Consider the following 14093-nt stretch of genomic DNA (forward strand, 5'->3'; position numbering starts at 1 on the left):
AGTCGAATATAACTCCGAGAATTTTTATTTTATTCTGACATAGTATATTGCTGTTATCTATTTTTATCTGAAGATTCTTTTGTTTCCTTTTTTTTGTGAATATAATGGTATTAGATTGTTGGGGAGATATGTTAAAGCCCGTATTGTTTAGCCAGTTTGTTATTTAATTATTATAGTTAGAATATTTAATTCTTGCAATAACAATAATTATTTTTACTAACTTTAAGTCAACCATTTTATTGTAAACCAATATTAATAATTATTATCTTAAAATGAATGTACATATTTTGAAAATGTCATTGCAATATTGTATTAAGTAAAATTCATTAAGTAGGTATATAATTTCGAACAAATTTTAACAACTATGTATATAAAAAGTCGTACCGTTTTATTAAAAATATTTGTAGACATAATTAAAAACAATTTTTATTTATTTCTCAAGAATTTTGAACTGGTAAATAATTTTTTTTTTATCAATATTCGTAGAAAAAATGTCAAAATAATACTGACATGATTTGCTTTTAAATTTTTTCAAAATTGTTTGCTTATAAATAGATCATACTAAAACCTAACCTAACCTTGGCATAAACAATTTGTATCGTTTTGCTGTAATTTAAAAATATTATTTGTAGGTACATAAAACATACATTATTATATATTAGATACTATACACAGTATACACATGGTCAATGACATTTTCAAAATATTATTAAGTAATTTAATGCTTTGTTTTAAAACTAAGCTATCCTTGTGGTAAATTAAATCACTCTTTTAGCAATATAAATATCAAACAATTTACTTACAAACTGACAACTTCAGTAAGGTTGTAAGTCGGGGATCATTCTTCATAAACAATAATTTATCATTGAACTTGCATAAATTACAATGACTTACATAATTACTAAGTACATCTGTGCAATTAACTACTTGAAATTAAATCATTCTTTGGTTTTAGTTATTAGTAATAAAATTAATTGTTATCATTTAACACCTTGCTCTTAAATTGTCTATGTTGATATTAAATATCATGAATATAACAGAATTTTGAGGGTGTGGTTTTGAGCACATCCCAGCACTGCTAACTCTAGGTTAGGTCTTACATAAAAGAAAAATTCCTAAACCATACTTAAAAAAATTCTACAGCTAATTATCAGTGTTCAAAGCTTAATTAATAAATAAAAAAATATATTTCTTTAATAAATGAATGAAATTAAATATTACAAATTGCCTGATATAAAAACCATTTAAAATTTATTAACGTGAAATATATGTGTTAAGTGGTCCAGTACTATAATATCATTTGCATAAATATGCCACTAATAAAATTATATAGTCATTTTTATAGATTTTATTTTTACTCCAATAAATTAGCGAAATGGAATCATTATTCTTTAAACAACTACTTATAATAGATATTATGCATAGGAAAAAAATTAAAAAAGGTTATAAACATTTTTTGTTTATTTTTTTTATTGTCACAAAAATCCATCTCAAACTAAAGCTGGAACATAGTAACCACTATCCCTTAGGACTTGGTTGTATGGTTCAACAACCTTCTTAACTTTCTTGTTGGCTTCTCTGGTCAATTTCTGAAAATTAATAAAAGTTAAATATAATTGAATGAGAACAGATTTATAATCACAAAAATGAACTACACTAAGATCAGGGATAGAAAATAATAGAATGGGCAACTTTACCTTTATAAAAAAGAAAATCTCAATATTTTATAAAAAAAAAAGTATGAATAACTTGTTGAAAAAATAAAGTTCATACCAATATCTTTAGGCATAAATAAGGATATTTTGATGAATTTAACAAAAAATAATTAATGATACTGATAAGTATCAATTCGAGTATTCTTACATGTCTAATCTTCAAACGCTGGGCACGCTTGGCTTCACGTTCTAAACGACGTGCTTCATAGTCTTTGACTACATGTTGGTATTTCCATCCAACTTCATGTGATAAACGACCAACATCACAATATTTACGTCCACGTTGCAGACTCAACATTCTCATAGCCAAAGGTACAACCATTGTTTTTTGAGATGTATAACGAGCTGGGATGTCTTCATATGCCTTCATACGTCTTAAAGCTTGTTGTCCACGCGTTGTTTTGTGCGGGATCATACCTGTAAATATAATAATAAAATTGCTGGTTTAAAATATTTTTAACATAATGAGGAACTAAGTTCAACAGTTAATGTATGTCTTTATCATTCTTTACTGGATAATATATTATATCTAAGAATATGAAACTATTGAATTATGGCAGTTAAGATTATTCATATTTTATTATTTAAATTTAAATGTTAGAATTTAGCTAAGTTAGGTATGGTTTTTTTATTATTATTGATTTTTTGATTTTAATTGAAATAAAATGTATACAATTTGATGGCAATATGACTTGAGAATAAATCATAAACCAGTAAGTTTGTCATTGTAATATTATTACAATAATAATAATTTTTTCTATAGTTTGGTATTCGGTTAAAATATCAATTTGAATGGTACTATTTGAAAATTTTAAATGCTTTTATATTTTATAAATATATAAGTATAATAAATGTTGTTAATTTTTTACTAAGTAATAACTTAGTAATTAACAAAATTTTATAATGTAATATTAAAAATAATCTATAACTTATTGTTCATCAGTTACAACTCTTTTCATATTCATGATGTTTTCATGGTTTTCATGTCAATTAATGTAAGTAAGGAATTGTTTAATAATCATTAAAGAGTTTTAACTAATACTTAATGTATATATTTAATTAATTAGAACTATGTTTCTCATAATACATTTTTTTTCATAAATTAATTTAATTCAAATAATGTAAGTAAGGTTTAATAATTTTTAAAAATCATAGAATACATATTCCAATTATTTTTAATGAATGTATAATGTGTAAAATACAATTAATTTTTTTATTCAAAACCATTCTACGATTTAAGTATAATTTTATTGTATACATTGACACTATTACAAATACTTAGACCATACTTTGTGCACAATATAATACTAATTGTACATATTTAAATAAATGAGATAAGATTTTGTTATTATCCTATTTTATATTAATATTTAACAAACAGTAAATCTACAGTGTTGTATTGCAAGTATAAAATTCAATAAATGTAACATTTCTCTTTTCATTAACATTTTATTTTCAAAGATCAATTTCTCAATTAATGTAAGTAAGGAATTGTTAAATAATCATTAAAGAGTTAACTAATACTTAAGTGTATATTAAATTAATAAGAACCATGTTTCTCATAATACATTTTTTTTCATAAATTAATTTATTTCAAATAATGTAAGTAAGGTTTAATAATTTTTGAAAATCATAGAAAACAAATTCCAATTCTTTTTACTGAATATATAATGTGTAAAATTTAATATTTTTTTACATTCAAAACTATTCTACAATTCAATTATAATGTCATCGTATACGTTGACACCATCACATATTACATAGACCATACTTTGTGCATAATATAATACTTAAAATAATAATACTGATTGTGTAAATTTAAATAAATGAAATAAGATTATGTAATTATCCTATTTTATATGAATATAAAACAAATAATGAAAAAAATTAAATCTACAGTATTGTATTATAAGTACAAAATTCAATAAATGTAACATATCTCTTTTCATTAACATTTTATTTTCAAAGACCAAGTCTCAATTAATGTAAGTAAGGATATTATTTTGAAATCATAAAAGAGGTATGTAACAAAAATTTACAGTAACATATTTAACTAAAATTAATAAAAATGTATAAGTTGTTACTTAAAATTATGTTTTGAGTTTTAATAGTATAATCCAACTAACTCACATTAATGAAGAAAGTATTATGTAAGTTATGGGAAATTAGCAACTAGATTTTCAATTTAAATTATAGAATTTTAATACTTCACTGTATTTTATTTTGATATATTTATATAATATTAAAACATTTTTTTTTCAATATAATATATAAATATAAAAGTAAATGTCAGTTTTTAACCTTTTTAATACTTTCTAAATTCTTGCCTGCTAAATTTTTAGATTCTAAGAATTGATCCTACTGAAATCATTGGTCATCTATCCCTAATCTTAAATAATGGCCTTTAGGAGAAAAATATTTAATCTAAATAAAAAAAAAACATACCACGGACAGTTCTTCTGAATATACATCTGGGAGCACGGTGATGGAAAGGTCCACGAGCTGGGTTTACATTACATCTCTTTCTCAAGAATGACAAGTACTTAATCTTGTTCCTAAACGAAATATAAGCATTAAGTAAGAACACAACAAATAATTTAAATGGAATTTTCAAACCTGTAAAAACTACCAGCAATGTTTATTTTGTCGCAGTTGAAAACAACAACTTTATTTCCTTGCAGAATTGCTTTGGCTACGTATGAAGCCAACTTTCCAAGCAAATGTTCTTTTGCATCTATGTAAATGCGCTAAAAAAATAATGAACATTAAATTTACAATAACTGAAATATAAATTTGTAGTAATAGAGCGTGTTTCAACTAAATGTCAACAATACATTGAAATAGAAAAAAATACACCTCCAAAACGTTTTTAGGTAATTATTAAAGAATTCATGTAAATTATGGAAAACGAAGTAGAATGAAATAATTGAACTACCTAACTAGTTATTGGTACCTCAAAATATAACCACAAAACAGTAGAAAATCGAAAATGAACTCTTTAATAGGTAAACGTCACTTAAAGTTAGTTGATGAAAATTCAATACATACCTTGTTGAACAAACCATGCTTGGGTGCCATTTTAGTCTAGTAAAACTATAATGGAAGATTAAAATTAAAAATAACACGAACAAATTTTTCACGTGCGACGTGAAACCAAATGGCAGATATGTTAGGAGTTTACGACAGAATAGGTTAAGGAATAAGTAGTGCGTTTACAAAACTTTATTGTTGAAACCTCGTTTACTGCGGTAGTGGTCTAACCTCAAAATGGCGTTAGACCAAGGTTGAATATACAACTTGGTTTTATAAGCAACTGATCAACCAAGATGTAACCAAACTTATTGTTAAATGTTGATAACATAATTTGACACACGGACTAAGATATACAGGACTCACGATTATAATCGTGATAGGACTGGACACGAGATGAATATTGTGGTTACGAAACACAGATATATAATAACAGAATATATCTACGACTCCACGAACTAAGATTTAATTTGAATATTTATGTATAGGATCTAAGACCGTGACTGTGACATCACCATGGTTCTCGGCACAGCTAACATAAAAAATGAAGAATAGTTCTAGACGTTCTAATTAGGACCAGAGGCATTTCAGTGATTAGTGATAAGCATTTTCCTGTCTTTGCGGCTTGCCATATTCAATGTCTGTACTACGATTAAAAATATATATCTGTACTTTATAATGGGGTCCATACTATTATATTATATTGAATTATTGATTAATGTAAAACTATCAATGAATTTCATCGATACTATTGACTGGATGCTAGTGCTCTTTTTGAGATACATTATTAATATTACGACGTTGAATTTAGATATCAATGATTAGATGAGATAGATCAGCAACGACAGAAACTATAAAAAATATTGAACTTCAATCACCTGTTCCTAGCCACGTTTACATCAAACGTCCCACAGTAAAGAATGGTGAGAGTTGAAAACTCATAACCAAGTTCAGAATCAGAATGCAGAAGTTAAAAAATTAAAATGATCAGTATTCAGTAATGCTGTTATCGTTCATACAGATTAACATTGAATAACTGCACTAGTAAGTTATCCAATATCCATAGACATTAGACAATTGAACGGCCTTGAATTTTTAACAAAATCATAATATAAAAATCTGCACAGTGTGTCCATTTGTAAGAGTCTTTTTTATCTGCCATCTTGGCTCGTAGCTTGTGTCACAAGCAACGACTACAACTGAATACTCGACGGAGTGTGTCACAAGTGTTTTGACAGCTGCTGGTCTTCGCTCTCTTTCCTTTTCTGTCGGTTGGGTTTGGTACTTTGGTCATTGGCCATTGCTTATTGGGGACCGCCGTTTACTGTTTTGTGGTAGTCTACTGTCTACTTTAGTCGTGGTATACTGCTACCCATAAATGCTATGCTTCCGTTAGGATTCCGTACCCGTATTTATACCCGCCATAGTTAGTACGCAGATTTATAGTATGTGAAACGGTTTTTAATTTTTTAACGTTTGCACTACGATTATTTTCCTCAATTTATATATTTTTTTATAAAAACCAATCGAGTGAAAATAACATTGTATTACTATGAATCGCCCGAATTATAATCAGAACTACAAATTGGTAGTAGTCGGAGGCGGTGGTGTTGGGAAATCTGCAATCACCATACAATTTATACAGGTACTTTTACTGACGGTATTGAAATAGAACAACATCGAGTAACTCTAAAATAAGTTCCTATATGCCGTATATTTGCATATTATTAATTTTTTTTGTACTTAAAACATTATTATTTTGTTTAATATTGACTAATTTTAATACACATAAACAATATATTTTGATATATTAATATAAATGATACATGATTATAAAATACATAAGTAATACATTTGTATTGTAAAATAATATAAACTCTTAATTGTATGAAGTAGCTAGGTTCGGTAGATTATTTTGTTTTTGCTAAACATTATGAGAACAATGCTTTGTAATTTAAGATTTCAAATCAAAATCCAAAAGAAGTTATTGTAATAAGTAGTTATTATTTTAATTAGAATCAAATATTTAATTAAAGTAGACTTTTACCATTATTATAGTCAACATAATAAATCTTACAAATTGATATATTTTAATAAAAGTAATAAAAATTTGATTATTTTGTATTCAGCGTATTCACAAATATAAAACTATATTATGCTATACATTACAAACTAATTTAATTATTCTAAATTATTGTGAAATCAAGATTTTATAACTATATTTTAATTTTTTATACTACTAACAATAACAAATATTCTTTTTATAAAATACAATTGAACACATACTTATAGTTAAGTTATTTAATTTTAAGAAAAAATATAAAATTGTATTTTATAATTAATATAATTACTGATATTTTGGTAATACTTAATTTCCGAAATAAGTATATATTAATTTTAATAACCTTTTAAAAATTATAACTTATTTAAAATTCAAAATTTTTCTCATGATAATAAATTTAATTCCAATGAATAACATGTTAATAATCTAAAATCAATTTTTATATGATCTCATATTAATGTAACTGTTACCAAAAATGTGTTGTTAAATTGCAACAACTAATTGCATAACATGTGGGTGTGAACGTTGCCTTGCCAGTGGGTCCAATTCAAGGTATATCATTATACCTACACAGTCATACAGATAATTCTCAACTCCTTATATGGATTTGCTATGTATACAATATTATAGCATATAAATTTTAGTAAAAAGTTTGATATTATAATTTTATGAATACATAATTTGGATGTGGTTTAAATTAGCTATAAAATGAGGTCATTGATGTCATCTGTAAAAATCATAGTACCATATTTTCTATTTATATCCATAACTACTAAAAACTAAAATCTTATTTTTGATCAAATAATTATTTTTATATATATATATAGATTTTTATGAGACATTATTACTACCATATTTTAAATAAATATGTATGTCATTTTATTTAATAAAATATAATACAATTTTTTTTTAATTTTGTTAGCTCAATAAAATTATACAATATTAGTATAAACATGATTATATTATATTAAATTCAATATCAAACAAATAATTATTTTAGTACTATATCATAAAAATTGAAATGACATATGAAATAATCATTGAAACAGTCTGATTATCCTTTGTAAATAATGCAACCATATGTCAGATAATTTATAGTATATTTAACTAGTGTAAATAAATACTAGTGAATGGTAGTGATAAACTATTAATTTATTTTTGAATTTATTTACAGCTTATTTTGCTAGAACTTATACTCTGCATAATATAATATATTACAATGTTTTCATGTAAAAGATAAAATGATTTTGTTTTAGAAATATTTTGTAACAGATTATGATCCAACAATTGAAGATTCATACACAAAACAATGTGTAGTTGATGATGTTCCAGCAAAATTAGATAGTAATTATTTTTTAAACTATTTTTAAAATATTAATATATGTAATAATGATTTAATTATAATTATTTAGTTTTGGATACTGCTGGACAAGAAGAATTTAGTGCTATGAGAGAACAATATATGAGATCAGGTGAAGGGTTTTTGTTAGTGTTTTCTGTAGCAGATAAAACTAGTTTCAATGAGATGGAAAAATTTCACAGACAAATTCTTAGAGTTAAAGATAGAGATGAATTTCCAATGCTGATGGTTGGAAATAAGGCAGATTTAAGTAGTCAAAGAATGGTACATTTTATTTGATAAAGGACTTGCTTAATATTAATTTTAATTAAAAAAATATTTTCTATTTAAGGTTTCTATACAAGATGCACAAAATATGGCCATGCAACTGAAAATACCTTACATAGAATGCAGTGCTAAAGCAGGAATGAACATTGATCAATCATTCCATGAACTAGTTCGAATTGTAAGAAGGTTTCAATTATCTGAAAGACCACCAATCAAATCAACACCACAGAAGAGTTCAAAAAAGTGTTCCATACTTTAGCAGTATATGTTGTCTATTGTACAATGTTGTTATGTTTACATACCAACTCGCACTAAACTAATTTGTTGTGTTCCCAATTATTGTCAATTTTAACCATACACATTTAAAACAAATATTTTTCACAGTATTAAATATTAATATCTAGTCGTACATAAATTGTACATTTGAACAAATCTGTTGACATATAATTAACATAATATAGGGTATTACATTTTTTTTTTTTTTTTAATACTTAACATAGTTTTAAGCAACCAATAGCATAGTAAGTAAATTTTAATAACAAAAACCTATTTTGTTAATAAACAGTTTGAATGTTTTCTTCAAGAATGCAAACTTAATACTTATTAACCAATTTTGCCAACTTAAAAAAATATTAAAATTCCAAACCTTATTTAAATATCCAAGTTTTTATCTCAGTGTCTACCCAACCCCTTCCCCCGCAAGTATTTTACTTTTTTTTTATTGGGGTTAAGACTTTGACAACTCGGGTCATTAGCCTGTGGAACTGTGGGGAAGAGTAGTGTAGGTTTTTGGGTTTGATCGGTTGTTTAAACACGTGAGTGTATGTGTAGCAAGGATTCGTCGCTAAAAATCCTGGATGGTCACCAAACCAGGAACTAGCAACGCCGGCTGTTACATACACTCAGTGGGTTTCTACAGTTGAGTGAATGTACTCCAAGCTGAATGCCATACCAAGCCACATTTTACTTTTCTAGACAGTTTTTGGGATGTCACCATCTGGGGCAAACTACTTAAATCTTATTATTTATAAATAAAAGTAATATACTAATATAAATGGCAGAGCAAATCCTATTACATTAATTGGTTGTCAAAAATGCATTATTTAAGTTTTTTTTATGTTAATAATTTTTGACATTATTATATTTTTTGCAAATTATTTTCTTAATTGTTCATCAATTAATGTTTTTTATATTAATAAATTTTAAATCAAAAAATTCAACATTTAAATAATTTTGAAATGTTACCTACTATTTGTTCTTTAAAACAAATACAAATTTGTTTATTTTTGTATTATAATAGTTTATACATAAATTATATATTTTTAATAACTATTGTATATTAACTATTAAGTACTTAATGATTTATTATATAATTTCATTTTTGTTGTTGTTGAATGCTTAACAAATTATTATGTTTGGACAATCTGGAAACAAGATCTAAATAAAAATAAAATGTCAAACTATAAAATTGTATTTTCATATCTTTACAACTTTATTTAAACTGTGATAAATTAAAAAAATTATCTAATAACTTATATTAACTATGTAAATTTAAATACATTATGTATTTAAGTTAAATTACTTGAATTACTGTAAACTTAATATTAGTATGGAACTGGTTATAAGAGCATTTTCTTTGTATACTATTATCAAAAATATGTATAGACTTAAAGAGATAAATGTAATGAAGCTCGTAGAGTAATATTACTCTATGATGTAGCTCCAGATTTAAGATTATATCTTTCATTTGAACCTGATTTAAAAAACTGTAATTCAAAACATGGTTCAGGTTACTATTTTTTATTCATTAAAAAATTTAAATTTCTTTTTTAAGTGTATTACTAAATATTAATTAGCACCAATCTTTCTATAAAATTTTACCTCCCCCCAAAGTTCATAAATTGGAAGCAGTCTTACTGAACCCTCCCTTCCCTCACATCTAGTAATCTATTTATCTAATTTACTAATTGTTTTTCTATGTAAACAGATTGTAAATGTCTTTTATAAAAAAAAGTGTTATTGCAAAATATAAAATATATATATTATTACCTTGTTGCTCTTTAACATTTTTAAAGTAATAATGAGGAGTACAATATAGCAAAATATTAAACTTAGGGTCTAGGGATATGAAAAAAAAATGAAGTGTTACCATTTTAATTTTATAATTATACTATATTATTTTTCCTAATTTAAGGATATAGTTAATAATTAGTCTTACTCTTAAAAATAGTAGTTCACACTACTATAACATAATATTGGCAACTTTTCCACACGAAAGAAATGCTGCATAAAAACAACCATTTTCTCATATTAGTCATATTTAAGCAGTTTTGATTTTTTATGTTACATTGTCATTAGTATTAATACAAATAAAAACATTTTTAATTGGTATCAAATCATATGTTTTTAGAAAACTGAATTTCTAATATCCCATACTTCGAACTATGACACATAATTCTAATTGAAATGGACACTTGTAACAAAATGTAAAATGTAATATTAAATTGGAAATTTTTAAGTATTAACAGTTACAACCAAACTCACGCATTGTACATTTTATCATTAACATTACATACTAATGAATAATTGTTAAACATTTGAAATTGTCACTAATTTATTTTATTTCTTGGATGGGATGAATTAACTTCAAGGATTTTAATTTTAAAATAAAACTCTGAACTTCACAAAATTATTTTTATTCAATTCCAATAAAAGAGATATCAAAACCATATTTAAACAGCAAGAAGTTCCCTTTGGACTTTTCTCCAGTTATCTAATGGTCCATGGTCAGGTCGGAATTTAACATTGGCACCATCGGGAGCTAGTCTTCCATCTTCCTTCAATGTTTCATATTCGGCACGGTCGTATTTTGTAAAACCCCATTTCTTGCTTACATAAATCTGGAAAGTAAAGTAAGCATCAACATTAAGTCTACATAGATGAGTCAATATAATATAATTCACATAAAAAATTATTTTTTGATAATCAAGTATTAATTATTTTATTTTAAATATAATTTTTATGTGAATGATGAATAATAAACAAAGAAAGTTAACTCATACACTATATTCTTTTTGCAATATACATAGACTTATAAGGAATAATGTCTGATTATAAGATAACAACCAAGTAAATACCTTTTGGCGACCAGGGAACTTGAATTTAGCACGACGTAGAGCTTCAATAACAGCCGCCTTGTATCTATCAGATGAGCGAACACTCATGATTGGTTGACCAATATGCACACGAGCGACAGTACCTTGAGGCTTACCAAAGGCACCTCTCATTCCAGTTTGGAGCCTGAAGAAAAAGGAAAATTATATATTTATTATTATTTTTATTCAATAACCAAATTTTAATATTTTAACTTGAATATTAGTTTCTAGTTATAGTATTATAACAATTCAAATTTACATTTTTAATTTGTTTGTATTTTAAGCTTGCTGTTATATAATAAAACCAATTTCAAACTATTTATATTTATATAAAAAAGCCTAGCAAAAAAAAATGTTGATGTTGGTTGTTTTGAGCACATGTGTAACATTAAATAAATTTTTTTTTTTATTATGTAAAGATAAAGAGCAGTAAACCAATTTTTTATACCGACTGCATTACTCAAGATAATTGCTTTTAGTTAAGGAAAAGCAATCAAGTTAAGAAATTTGAACACATACCTATCAGCTCCAGCGCATGACAACATCTTATTGATACGAATGACATGGAACGGATGAAGTCTCATTCGAATGTGAAACTGATCTTTACCGCAGTGTTTCACCATGTATTTATTGGCACAGATACGTCCGGCTTCCAAAGCTTCAGATGATAGTTGTTCATATTCATCAGATACCTATCAATAATGACTGTTAGATAAATTTGGATATGAGTATGATTAAATACTACTTACAAGATGTACACATAACGGAAAATCGTCTACTCTAGCTTTCTTCTTCCCCAAGTCAAAGATCCTAATTTTTGGATCAGGCACACCACGACAAAACCGTGATTTTGGGTACGGCTTGTTTTTGCAGTAACGGTAACTATAAACATTAAAAATAAAAAACTTTGAATATTTCACTCATACTGGTGTTGTTCCATTGTTATTCTAGTTCAAATATTAATGGTTTTGATAATAATTTAAACCAAAAATATGCTAAATAGTATATAGTGATGGAATTTAATGACGTATAGTACAAATATAAAAAATATAAAGAACAGTGGAGTATTATAAAAACAATAAAGTAAAAAACTCATAGAGAATTAGTCATTTAACATAAAATGTGGCGGTTGGATTAGTATGAAATAATACTGATTTTACTTACCATCTTGCAGGACGACGGCCCATTTCTGTGAACAAAAGATTAAAACAGTTAGTAAAGATACGATTTTAATAACAACGACGTGAAGAACGTCAATAAATTGTAGGATTCAAATGGATAAAATTTATAAAAACTTACTTGCTTAAGGATGTTCCACCAATGATTCAGAGAACATAAACGATACCCCAATAATGTTTATCAAAAGAGAACGATGGCAGATCGTTGAGTGGAAAGGTGGAACAATTTTATTTTAAAGAGAGATTGTAAATACGTTGCATGAGTAAATATTTCATGGAAGAAAGTATATCAAAGAGATTAAAAGTGGCCGCTAAAAATGAACCATAGAATGTACCGGGTTTTTAAAATATTGGTAAAAATTAAAAATATTTTTATTTAATCTTATATTGAAATATTTTCTCGAATTAAAATACTAAATACATATGTAAAAAGAAATATTCATATTTTAAAAATATTCCATAAAGTGTGAATTTGGTTTTGTATTTTTGTTCTAATTTATGTAATAACAAATATCTAATTTTTTTATTTGTGCCAATAAATTATGAAAAATATTTTGTACAAACATTGTATGTAAATATATAAATATTAATCTTAACTTTTTATTCATTTAATTATTTACATGAAATTTAAAATTTGTGATTTAAAAAAGAGAGTATGCCACACGGCACATTGCATTCATCCAATAGACTATTTCCTATTTGCTTAGATCAGACTCTATAGAATTCATAAGTTTAGGTTTAGGAATACTTAAGGCAAAAGAGCAACTGACATGAATAAGTCGAAAATAATATTGCTAGTTTTGCTACTTTATTTTTTACCTTTTTTTTTCTCTTTCTATCTTATAGTACATATACTTATTATTTCCATGTCATGATATAGATTGTATATTTTCTTGTAAAAAAAAAAAAAAGTTTTGCTACTTACTAATGCTCTTTATAACCTTAGAACATGTTCTATAATATAGATAATCAAATGTAACTTTGTTATATATATACGTTTTAACAGACCTACAATTTAATTTTCTTGTAGGCTTATTATTATTATTATTATTATTAAGTATAGATAGGAAGATAGGAGGTCCCTAAGGATAAACAGTATGAATATATTCATTATACTATAAATAGCTTAAATGTAAAACAAATCTAAATATTTTGAAAATAATTTTGTTTATAGTTTTATATTATGGTAAATTTAAAATTACAGCTAGCTACTTTATAACAATAATGCAATCGTCCATCAGTTTTTTTTCAGTTAAGTGTCAAGATTATGACTTTTTGAGTTATTTTGTTAGAATTTCCATCTTACATTATTGCTATTTTTAATAA

The 14093-nt window shown here is 25.4% G+C and overlaps 3 protein-coding genes across 3 annotated transcripts; 1 reads left to right on the forward strand and 2 right to left on the reverse strand.

The window, feature by feature from the left end:
- Window positions 1-1443: 1443 nt before the first annotated feature.
- Window positions 1444-4924, reverse strand: LOC132917457 (large ribosomal subunit protein uL13). Its single transcript, XM_060978210.1, has 5 exons — window positions 4764-4924; window positions 4332-4462; window positions 4161-4270; window positions 1864-2132; window positions 1444-1589 (listed from the first exon to the last, which is right to left on the reverse strand). The coding sequence occupies exons 1-5, from the start codon at window positions 4791-4793 to the stop codon at window positions 1491-1493; spliced, it is 639 nt and encodes a 212-aa protein (XP_060834193.1). The 5' UTR covers window positions 4794-4924; the 3' UTR covers window positions 1444-1490.
- A 1046-nt stretch (window positions 4925-5970) lies between these two features.
- LOC132917467 (ras-like protein 2) lies at window positions 5971-10479 on the forward strand. Its single transcript, XM_060978220.1, has 4 exons — window positions 5971-6390; window positions 8064-8151; window positions 8220-8431; window positions 8499-10479. Exons 1-4 carry the CDS (start codon window positions 6298-6300, stop codon window positions 8691-8693), a joined length of 588 nt encoding a protein of 195 aa, XP_060834203.1. The 5' UTR covers window positions 5971-6297; the 3' UTR covers window positions 8694-10479.
- A 635-nt stretch (window positions 10480-11114) lies between these two features.
- LOC132917447 (large ribosomal subunit protein uL16) lies at window positions 11115-13024 on the reverse strand. The gene is made up of 6 exons (XM_060978198.1): window positions 12889-13024; window positions 12754-12778; window positions 12339-12471; window positions 12109-12281; window positions 11572-11734; window positions 11115-11334 (listed from the first exon to the last, which is right to left on the reverse strand). Exons 2-6 carry the CDS (start codon window positions 12774-12776, stop codon window positions 11167-11169), a joined length of 660 nt encoding a protein of 219 aa, XP_060834181.1. The 5' UTR covers window positions 12777-12778; window positions 12889-13024; the 3' UTR covers window positions 11115-11166.
- Window positions 13025-14093: the final 1069 nt, after the last annotated feature.

The sequence above is a fragment of the Rhopalosiphum padi genome, chromosome 1 (assembly GCF_020882245.1).
Source record: "Rhopalosiphum padi isolate XX-2018 chromosome 1, ASM2088224v1, whole genome shotgun sequence".
NCBI classification, from domain to species: Eukaryota; Metazoa; Arthropoda; class Insecta; order Hemiptera; family Aphididae; genus Rhopalosiphum; species Rhopalosiphum padi.

Bases quoted from the DNA above. Each gene is read 5' to 3' on its own strand.
- LOC132917447 (XM_060978198.1), bottom strand. From the start codon at position 12,776: ATGGGCCGTCGTCCTGCAAGATG. The intron at 12,282-12,338 runs GTAAGTAGTATT...CATTATTGATAG, and splicing joins TTCCGTTATGTGTACATCTT to GTATCTGATGAATATGAACA. The intron at 11,335-11,571 runs GTATTTACTTGG...TTTACTTTCCAG, and splicing joins AGTTCCCTGGTCGCCAAAAG to ATTTATGTAAGCAAGAAATG.
- LOC132917457 (XM_060978210.1), bottom strand. From the start codon at position 4,793: ATGGCACCCAAGCATGGTTTGTTCAACAAG. The intron at 2,133-4,160 runs GTATGTTTTTTT...TTATATTTACAG, and splicing joins ATTCAGAAGAACTGTCCGTG to GTATGATCCCGCACAAAACA. The intron at 1,590-1,863 runs GTAAGAATACTC...ATTAATTTTCAG, and splicing joins AGCGTTTGAAGATTAGACAT to AAATTGACCAGAGAAGCCAA.
- LOC132917467 (XM_060978220.1), top strand. From the start codon at position 6,298: ATGAATCGCCCGAATTATAATCAGAACTACAAATTGGTAGTAGTCGGA. The intron at 6,391-8,063 runs GTACTTTTACTG...ATTTTGTTTTAG, and splicing joins TCACCATACAATTTATACAG to AAATATTTTGTAACAGATTA. The intron at 8,432-8,498 runs GTACATTTTATT...TTTCTATTTAAG, and splicing joins ATTTAAGTAGTCAAAGAATG to GTTTCTATACAAGATGCACA.